At 47.1% G+C, this 10468-nt stretch overlaps 1 protein-coding gene across 1 annotated transcript; it reads right to left on the bottom strand.

Annotated features, from left to right (window-relative positions):
- Positions 1-1392: 1392 nt before the first annotated feature.
- TAT (tyrosine aminotransferase) lies at positions 1393-10198 on the bottom strand. The gene is made up of 12 exons (XM_052686354.1): positions 10058-10198; positions 8213-8448; positions 7894-7998; positions 6968-7035; positions 6479-6637; positions 6150-6288; positions 5550-5602; positions 5141-5293; positions 4291-4419; positions 3862-3945; positions 2829-2927; positions 1393-2046 (listed from the first exon to the last, which is right to left on the bottom strand). Exons 2-12 carry the CDS (start codon positions 8445-8447, stop codon positions 1903-1905), a joined length of 1368 nt encoding a protein of 455 aa, XP_052542314.1. The 5' UTR covers position 8448; positions 10058-10198; the 3' UTR covers positions 1393-1902.
- Positions 10199-10468: the final 270 nt, after the last annotated feature.

Genomic DNA, 10468 nt, shown 5'->3' on the forward strand with positions numbered 1-10468 from the left:
TCAGCCATTAGAGTGCTGAAAAATTATACCAAAGCACTCTTGACACAAAGGCAGTATTATGTTTACAATAGATGATGGCAATAGAGGATCAGGTGCTTGCCGGTCTAAGAGGAACCAGAATGACGTTAATCACTAAAGATTAGCTACACGTTAACAGAAATCTCTGGGAGTACTCTGGAGGAAAGAGGATCCATGAAGGAGAAGGATCTGAAAGGAGCAGCTTTGTTTAAAAATGGGAAAACCATTCATTATTAATGGAAATTAAAGCCTCAGAACCCAAGATACTTGGGGAAGAGTTCAAGGCAAACTTGACAGCTGTAGTAGATGCAGCACAGTAGAACAACGCAGCAAAGTCATGCTGTAAAGGCCTCCTGACCCAACAGACTCCCCATACACCATTCTATTTATCATTTGTCAATTTTTGCCTCAAGCAACTCGTGTTATCTGGTTCTATTTTGAGGTCTAGTGACCTCATATCCCAAAGTTCCTCTTGTTCCCGCACAGCCCAGCTTATCTCTTTTTTTCTGGGATTGCTTTGTTTGAAAGGGAAGGATGTAGCCTGGACCCACAGCTGATGAGTACCTTTTCAAACACTGCTATTTTTCTCACATAGCTTTCTCCTGCATACTGGTACTCAGACTTTGTGCTGGACAGAAGAAGAGTGCACACAACAAAGCAGGAGGTCTGACAGCATGTAATTCAGAGCCAGCTCATTTTTCATACTAGAGGGAAGGCAAAGTCAGACTGTGAGCTTCACCTTGCCATAAGACAGGTGAAGAGAGATGCAGGTGACAGCATGAAGCACACTGTACATTACTCTTTGAGCCCTGACTACAGCAGTCAGTTTGATGGGCCCATTTTTCCATTAGGCACCAGGCCATCAGTTCTTTGTATTTTATGGGGCTCATGCATTCAGCTATCAGCAACCTGGGCGTGACAGCACATCACAAACATTCACACAGGGAAAGCACTTCAGAGAAGTACCACCTTGGCATTTACTACCGGAGTGGGAAACACCCACCTTGAATATCTGGAGGTTGGTGCCTGGCAGTGCCCACGTGGGCACTAGCATACATCACTCCGCTGGGAGCAGCTGTAAGGATCAACAAGCAGCAGAAGATGGGGTGAGCTGTAGAGGGGCCCAGCCACCACAGGAAGCTTCTAGGCTCACTGGGATGGGAGCAGTTGGCTCTTGTCTGTACCAGGTTTGCAGGGCCTGTCCTGACGACCTGGTGAGCACTGCCAGGGTTGAACAGGCTGTCCCTGTGCTTTGGCTAGTGGTAGGGCAGGCCCCGGTCAGGCAGCTGCAGGGACAGAGACGAACATGGGACACCACAGGCTGAACAAGAGTGACCCACTGGGCACAAGCCCTTACTGACACACCATGAGGACTGCCATGTCAGAAGATTTATTAATAAAAAAAAGTCACAATAACTTACTCCCTCTGCTGAACAAAGGGCTTGGTATAAAGCACTCTGGCCTCCTAAAGTAAGACAGGTGAGAGGTGGGTGAGTGTCTCTTGTTCTCTGAGATTGTGACCATCTCCTGCCCCAGAGGGGGAGTGCAGGCAGTGCAGGAGCTACTGGCCACTCAGAGTCAATGCCATGGATCCCGGTGCAGGAGCAGACAGGCGTCCCTGCCTGTGGCTGGTTTGTGGCCAGCACAGAGACCAGTATGGGGTGCAGATGCAGAGTATATGGAAACCACAGGCATCAGATGCCAGAGGGTGTGGAAGGTGCAGTGGAAAAAGAGAGGTCTGCTTCTTTCTATGGTGCTGAGAGGTCTGTGAAGCAGCAGGACAGCACCTGCCTACAGGCAGGGAGATGTGGTGCTGGGTGGAAGCAGCCCTGCCTGCCACCTCACACAAGGTCTAGCCTGGCAGAGGCAGGAGGTTGGCTGTAGCTACTTGTCACACTCAAGATCCTGGGCCCCCTCAGCACCCTGGTAGTGCGTTTCACAGAACTCCTGAATGCGACTGCAGGCCTCCAAGATCATCTCCTCAGGTACAGTGATCACCACACGGAAGAAGTTTGGGTACTCAAAGCACTGAAATGATAAAGAATGAGACTGGCAGATTATTTGGGATACTGCTGGCGTCTCAGAGCCTTGCCCTGGGGCCATATTCTATATCAACAAGTGAAAATGGTCAGCACAGAACATAGAGTGAAAATGGCATGGTTGGACTATCACTCCATTAGATTGTTTCATTCCAAGCATATCTCCCAGCTCCCTCTGTAAAACTTGTTAGTGCAGACATAATGCTGTGCCAGTCACAGGCCAAAGCACCGCATGGACTGTGGAGGAACCATGGAACGGTCCACAAGGAGGTAGGGATTCCTCCCTTCTCTTCAAAGGGTTAGAGAAGGTCGGAACTGGAGAATGTCTGAGGTCTTAGGATTCAGTGCAGGATGTAGAGCAGGATGGACATGGGCACAAACATGACTCTCAAGTCTGTAGTCTCTTCCTACAAGTGTGGGGGACTGGAAATGGAGCATGTGAAGGAGCATAGGTGGGAACAGTACCAAGGCCTCTGAGTTACTTCTGCAAGGCAGTATGGGAGTACATACAGTTCAGGGATACAACTCTGCCAACATCTGAAATAAAGAGCAAGTCTGGGACAATCCTAGCAGTCCACACAAGGACTGCTATTGAGTTGGAGCTTCCCAGTTGCCCTCCCTACACTGCACTTGGACCTCACAGGCAGTACATACACACCATTACAGACCATGAACATTACGTACTAGATTCCCAGACTGTCCCTAGAGCTCAAGGATGCAAACCCCTATTGCTTCTCTCCCTATGCTTGGGGCTCTCAGTGTCAGACTCACTGTAGCTGGCAGGCAAAACACAGACTGCTCCGAGATGAGTCGCTCAGTGAACTCCACATCATTTTCAAATTCAGGAAAATGCTCCATTTCAATTTCAACCTGCAGCAGAATGAAACGTGGCAACCATTACTATATACCATGCTTACCCACATTGCTCAACAATTTCCCAGCTAAGTGCAGCTGTCTGTCCTCAGGAACTTTTGCTCATCATTTGGTCTGAGTTGAACACGAGAGACAAACAGAAACATATCAGTGAAATCCGGAAAATTTTTAAAAAGTGAAGTAAATTTAAAACTAGCTGCTCAAAGCTGGAATTTCAGTTTACAACACCTTTATTCAAAAGCTGGTAGCAGGGATACCGGAACCAATTAGAAATGAGAAGGGATAAATAAGATAAGGAAAAAAAAGTGTGTGAGAGAATTCTACCCATAATCTACTGGTAATTCCATCATGCAAGAAATCCATAAGGTAAGAAAAAAGGATTGGAGATAAATTAATGAGGGTTTGTTGTTGTTGTTGTTGTTTTAAGAAAGCGAGGTCTAGAATCCTATGGAGAAAAGAACTCTTTGTGGTCAAATAGGCATGGATGATATAACTGGTAAAGTGACAAATAAAATAAGAAATGTTCAATAACTATTTCTGTGCTGTATTTGGAAAAAAAGAAGACTGTCCCATTATCACATAACCAAAGACTTCTTATGAAAATATTCAATATTCAAATAAAACAGGTGAGAGATAATTTGCATGCAGAAGGTCTGAAAAAGCCAGCAGGAGAAAAATTTTACCAGCTGATTTCATATGGAATAAATGTTTAGATACTACGGAAATACTAGAGGTGTGAACAAGCCTTAGAGCTATCCCTCTACATAAGCAGCATAGGAATGACTGTAACTCTGGGTAAGACTGGCTACTAGCAAACTGATAAAGATTTATGTATTGAGTATGAGTGAGACTGATGTTGCAGTATATTTACATTTCTGAGTTGTAGGGTAACCACTGATAACTGGAATGGCATTTCACCCTCCTCACTTACCATGAGGTACATGGCTCCAGCAGGCTGAACAGGCTGGAGGCCTGGGATAGCTGACAAAGCAGCATAACAAAGGTCAGCATTGGACTGAAAAGTAGAAAGGAGAAAGTTCAACAACGGGAGAAATTCTAGGAAGCTGATTAGCAAATGGAAACCAAGTTCTGGACCAGGACTATGAACAAGTTTGCCCGCTGCAAATAAAGGGGCAAGGAACGCAAACAATATGGGTGATTATGGCCTTGAGTAAGGCAGACATCACTGAGCTGAACTCAGCAAGTCAGGGCTTAATGCTCCACCACCTGGGTCACCAGCTCTAGCTTCAAAGCTGGGCTGCCTGTCATGGCCAGTATTCCTGCCACAACAATAAGCTAGAGAGATACTGATTCCCCCACTCCAAATAATACCTGAGCAAACTACTGACAACCTGATTACCTTGAGGATGCTGAGGGTGTTGTGGTAGAAGTCGGGTGGTGTTCTGTGCAAGATACGTTCCAGTGCTCCTTGGACAATTGTACAGGGTCCTAGGATCCTTTGGCTCAACCTGGTAAGGCCATCCCTGATCTGAAAGAAATATGGTGATATTTGCAGACTATGCTCTGACTGTGCTTCTGTGCTTTTCTAACAGCTCCAAGGCCTACTGTCTGTAAAAGTTCTCTTCAGTAAGCATGGAGTCCTTCAGAACATTTACTTGACTACGTGCCAGGTATCTGCAGACTATTGTCACTGTCATTCTCTGTTCCCCAGCTGAAGACTGTAATGCCAGCAGAAATATCCTTTTGAGCTTCCCAGTCTGACTTAAAACAGTTAATATTCTGACTAAATAAAACCAGATCTAATCCAAATGCCACTTTACATGTCCGTTAGGTTTGTGCCCACATTCCACACTTCTGAAGTCAACTAGAGAGAATTAACATTAGCTTTTCTGCTCACTCACTGCTGGGTAGAAAGGTCACTGCAGTAGTAGCAGCATTTGCTCTTGTAACATGTATGAACAGCCAAACAAAACACTGGCTACAAGGCTTGGAATTTTGGTCCCACTTTTAAGAGAAAACATATGAGAGCTCATAGACCCCAGAGACTGCTGGATAAACCATGTGATACCATCAATGAACACGGGAGCTATTTGAGAAGAGAAGAAAGCAGAAGCACACAAAAAAGATGAGAGTTTGGCAAACGAAAGCAAAAGAGCAGTACATGCCTCTATCAGTCTAAGCCCTGCTGATCCACACACTGAAGATAGTGCAGATCTGTTGTCTTGACAGTGACATTTGGCAGTTCTCACCTCGTTACCAAAGATGTCTCTCCTGTCATGGATTAGGATCCAGCCCATCCGCCAGCCTGGGACTAGCCATCGCTTTGCCAGGCCACCACAGGACAAAATTGGCACATTGGTGCTGAGAGTTGCAATGGGTTCATACTTGCAGTCAGCAAACACCTATGACAGGTAACTGTGTTAGGGTTGTCACTGTGTCTCACTGTGAAAACTGGGAGGACTGTGCATGAGACACAAGAAATGAAGCAGGAAATGAAATGTACACCCAGGACAACATATTACAAGCATGGGCTCAGGAACAGTACAGGGAAGAGATGCTATTTGTCACCTCTGAAGAGCTCGCTGCCACGGCCAAAGGGCAAGTGCAGCAGAGAAGACAGGTAGTGTAAGGGTGGAAAGGACTGTGATGGACACTCACCATGTCTCCATAGATCTCATCAGCAAGGATGGGCACACACTGTCTTGATGCCACTGTGGGAGAGAGGGCATTCAGCCTAGTCATCCTGTGTCCTCCATGGGAGCAGACTTGCCTTTTTCTACAGGGCCTGGAAATTCTGCCCCAGGGCAGAGGGTTTCTCTTTTCCTCCTACAGGGTGACGATCATTTGGAGGGCCCTTCCTGGCTGAGCCTACTTCTGCTCTCACGTGTAGACCTGCACTGGCAGGCCAGTGCTCAGGAGCCATAGGGCTTCCTATGAACTTTCTGAGGAGCCAGAGTGGAGAAATAAGTGACCCAAGCCACACGGGCCATCTCAGAAATACTGAGACACACATTATACGTGTTCTTGCCCAGAAAAGGCAAACTCTTCATACCGAACAAGCCCAGAGTGCGGTTCAAGGCTGCAATCAGTCATGAGGTAAGAGACAAACCCCTGCACCACTGCACTGCTTCATGTAACACTGTTGTTACATTGCAGAGCAGCAGCCACAGCCTTGCAGAAAAACAGTGATTAAGGCACTGGCAGTTTGGACAAACACCAGTCTGCAGCCAAAGCCCAGATACACACATGCAGTCTTACCTGCCAGGATCTTCTGGAGGTGGCTCTTGCTGAACACCGAGCCACAGGGGTTTGATGGGTTGTTCACAATTACACAAGCTGTTTTCTCATCCACCAGGGACTCCAAATGCTTCAGATCAATTTCCCAGGACTTCTCTGGCTGATGAAAGAAGAAAGGGGGAAGTAGGGTGGAGGAATTGCACTTCATACAGAGAGTGAGATTTGACAAGGTGCCCAAGGATGCTCAGGTCATATTTACGCATTTCCCAGGCAGGGTCAAGATTTTTATTTATTTATTTTTAAGAGGCAGAGGTGTTAGGACTGCCCTCTCCAAGCTTGCTACCACTTACCATAAGATTGTAAAGTTTAACTTCAATTCCCATGGACAGCGCCAGAGTCTTGTAGAGAGAGAAGCCAGGCCGTGGCACCAGGATGTTCTGGCCTGGGTTAGCCAGCACTGCCAAGGCAAGTTCTATGGCCTGGCTGCAGCCACTTGTTAAGATGACATCCTGCAAAGAACACACAGGAATGAGTGGAAAGTGCAACCACTCTGAGGATCCCCAGCCACATGGAATGACTGTGGAGCCTGACTAAAGTTGGGGAACCTCCAACAGTTAGAGAGCTTGACATTCTTCCAATAAAGGTGGAATAGAATGGTTCAAGGCAGGGAAAGGGAGCAGCAGGTTGATGTGGAACAAGACCATGAGCTACCCACAGGTCCCAAGGCTGGAGAGGGAACAACAAGAGCTGGGGCAGAGTCCCCATGCCACATGGTCCAGGCATGGGCAGCAGCAATCTGCCTGTACTGCAGTGGCAATATCTTGGCTGGACACTGGTACCTGGGCCTCCAATGGTGCCTCTGGGCAGTTGTAATATGCAGCCACTGCTTCTCGACAGGACTGGTAGCCTGTGGAGAGAAGAGCCACAAATGGCAGACAGGTTTTTACAGAACATCTCTTTTTTTTTCCTTTCCTTTTTTTTTTTTGCTAGGACAAGGTTCCCAGGTGCTTGCCCAGCCAGGGTAAGCCCGTTTGTTAATGGCATTGTGTCAGGGTGGCAGAGATTGTCCTGTCTCAGGTCAGGCAGCCTGCAGCCCCGAGACAGGGCCAGGTGTGTCATGAGAGAAGACAGGCCTTGGACAGAGGGGTGGTTTTTGCCCCAGGTGTGCTGGACATGGAACACAGTTGAGCTGGGTAGAATGTAGCCAGGGAGATGTTTTTACCCAGTAGGAAACCAAGACTTGTTGCAGGACCTTCACTTGTTTAGTGGTGGTACAAGGGCAGCCCTCTCTGCACTGGGTCCTTATTGTCACAGAGAATTCTGTGAGGCAGGTGTGATCTGTGCTCTGTGTATTGCTGTTAGCACTAACTGCAAACAAGGCTCATTCTCTGTAAAGGCAGGGAATGCAAGAGGAGTCCTGGTCAAGGTATACCAGGAGGAATTTGGCTGCAGTCCATGGCCAGGAGATAGTCCTAAGGCTTTCTGGGTTGCTGGAGCCCTGCCTGCTCTAATGGCTCAGGAAGCAAACACAGCTGATTGTGGGAGAATCTGAGCCATGGTTGTATCTCAGGGAAAACACCTTTGTGATGCCTTCTCAACCAGATCATGCAGGGAAGGGCACTCATGGCATCTGAGACATACACATTTGTGAGCTCATGGGACTGCTGAGAAGGGAGCTGCAGAGTGCTACCCGAGGGATGTCTGTGGGTTCCATAAACCTGCTGTGGGGAATGACCTGCCACATGCCTAACCTATGTCAGCTTACCTACAGATGGAGCATAACCATTGTAACGTCCTGAGTCCAAAGCCTCCTTCATAGCTCGCGTGACCTCATCATTTGTGGGAAGGTTTCCAAAGACTGTTGGGTCTCCTTTTCAAAGATTGAAAAATAACAAAAATCAGAAAAAAAAAAAGAAAAAAAAGAAAAATATCAGTTCTCGCTGATCTGTGGCAGCCACAGAGCTGTGTGGCAATCTAGCACATTCTGTTGTTCCCCGCTAGCTTTGTGGTTCAGAGCCCTGCAATCTGGCAGCCCCACAGGCCACCTCACTGCTCAGAGGTTTCAGCCACAACACTGTGCTCACCTAAAGACAAGGAGATCATGGCTTTCTTTGGGTTGGGCTCCACCTTCATGCTGTCTACGATGGCTCTGACAGGATTGAAAGTCTTCTTTGACATTTCAGAAGCCCTGACAGCCCATCTCGGCTTCCGGCCCTTCACCTTTCCCAGTGACATGCTGTTTCCATTGGTCTTGAGATGAATATCCAACAGGGGGACATGATCTCCTTGGCCATTCACTTGGATCAGGTACGAGTCCATCCTGAAAGTTGTTAGTGGTAAACGGATTTCCTGAGCTTGGTTAGTACATGCCAGATGAAGGCTCTGCCTACCTGGGAGGCACTGCCTATCAATCTTCAAAACCAAAACTTCTGAAAGCTGCAGAACTGCCCGCTGTCTATGTGCAAGTCAGTCACTAGCAGCAAGTGAAGTTGTACTTAGGATCAGGAAGGAATGAATCTCCACACACAAATGAGCTCACAATGGAGCAGGAAAGACAGAGGCATTTTCCTGTGCTAGTCATATTGCTTTTTAGTATGAGGGCAATTGCTGTGCCGGAGAGGAGCAGTCCTGCTAAATCATAAATGCATCATCTAGTAGTTAGCAGCATACTGTAGTCATTGCATGGCTGCAGATTCAGCGTTCTGCTGATAGAAGGGCCAGCTATTAACTTGCAGACCCCAAGTTGTAACACAGTTTGTATGTGTACCACACCCAAAAAGTCCCTCCAGTCTGCAGATTGAAATGTGATACTGTTAAAATTAAGCCTTAAATAACAAAAAAGTAGTTCTGATACCATCTTATCAGGATACAGTTAACAGTGTCAGGGTGTAGGTTATGGCAGCACTCCAGTCCAAAACAGACTCCAGACCAAAAGGAAGTGCTTAAAAATCAATGAAGAAATGCTGGTGGGGTCATGAGGGATACCAAGATGGTGACACCATCCCAGGCAAAGTGCCTGCAATCCTGCCTGAGGCTGGGTAACAAGCAAGGCACAGCAGAGGAACAACTGCCTTCTAGACCTCCGAAAGTAGGCAGGAAAGTGTTGTATGTACTTGAGCATGTATACCCAAATTACCACCTAGTCCAAAACAGCAAAAGCTTAAGAGCTGCTGCTAACCTCAGGAGGAGGTTAGGGACAGCACCAACAGAGATCTCCTTAGCCACCAAGCCTATTCTCAGTGACATCAGAATTGTGCCTTGTAATCCTTTCATCAGCTGCCCATATTCTGTCTCTGCAGGGCTCTTTTTCTCTGCTCCACTAAAAGACAATTCACTGTGACCCATTCCCGATGGTAGTTATGTAGCCCCATCAGCTGTTAGATGCCATCTTCACAGATATTCCTGACATTATAAACAAGGGAGCTAGCTGATCCTCCCAACAGTGAAAGGGTTGTCGCATTACCCGGTTCAGGAGGGATTTGCCACATAAACAGATATCTCACTGATTCACTAAGGTTTGCTCATAGATATGCCCCATGCTGCTGAAGTTACTCTACCAGCAGTGCTTCATCTTTAAAGCAACTGAGATAGATCTAAGAGGTGGTAGTGATAAAAGAAGACTTAACGTTCCCTACTTATAATGCCTCATGAGTGTCCTTTGTACCAAAAGAAGGGTAACTGAAGAACCACATTGATTCTTCATAACTGCATAAAAACTGAGAAAATAAGTGAGCCGCATGTCTCTGTTCAACAGCAGAGATGAGTCCCAGTGTACAATGCACATCTCAGCAGAGCCTTCAAAACACCTTGCAACATGCAGAGGGAAGCTGCATATGCAGGCAAAATAGATGCCTTCAGTGTAGGCAGACAGGGAAACATTCCCCACACATCAGCATCACCAAAGAAGGTACCAGAGGATTGTACTTTACCTTCTAACAGCAGAGAGGGGGAGTCACCAACAAGCTTAGAGGTCCAGTCCCTGCTTTTCATCCAAGACAAGTCTTGAGAAGGAATTCCTGCAAATTCTTGCCCATGAAATAAGTCCCCAAACTGGGCGTTGGGACAGAATCCTTTAGCCATTGGCTCACAGAGAGGGCTGCTCTCTCCACCCAAAAACGCCCTCTCCTCTGTAACCACATTCACTGCAAATAACTGGAACATGCCTGCACATTAACTCTTTGCGAGTTAGCCTACAGAGTGCCACAGCTTTGCTTCCTGGAAGCCTTGGACCACCACCCATTTGAATGACTTCGCTCTGCACTGGAAGGCTTGGTGGTAGGAGAAGAGGAAGAATCCCATAGGGCAAAGCCCATATTCCAATCCTAGCATCTTATAATGCA

Source organism: Tympanuchus pallidicinctus, unplaced genomic scaffold (assembly GCF_026119805.1).
Source record: "Tympanuchus pallidicinctus isolate F22 unplaced genomic scaffold, pur_lepc_1.0 scaffold22, whole genome shotgun sequence".
Classification (NCBI taxonomy): Eukaryota; Metazoa; Chordata; class Aves; order Galliformes; family Phasianidae; genus Tympanuchus; species Tympanuchus pallidicinctus.

Excerpts from the sequence above, each read along its gene's own strand:
- TAT (XM_052686354.1), bottom strand. The coding sequence starts at position 8,447 with ATGGACTCGTACCTGATCCAAGTGAATGGCCAAGGAGATCATGTCCCC. Across the intron at positions 7,999-8,212 it reads CATGATCTCCTTGTCTTTAG|GAGACCCAACAGTCTTTGGA; the intron begins GTGAGCACAGTG and ends ATCTTTGAAAAG. Across the intron at positions 5,294-5,549 it reads ATGAGATCTATGGAGACATG|GTGTTTGCTGACTGCAAGTA; the intron begins GTGAGTGTCCAT and ends TACCTGTCATAG.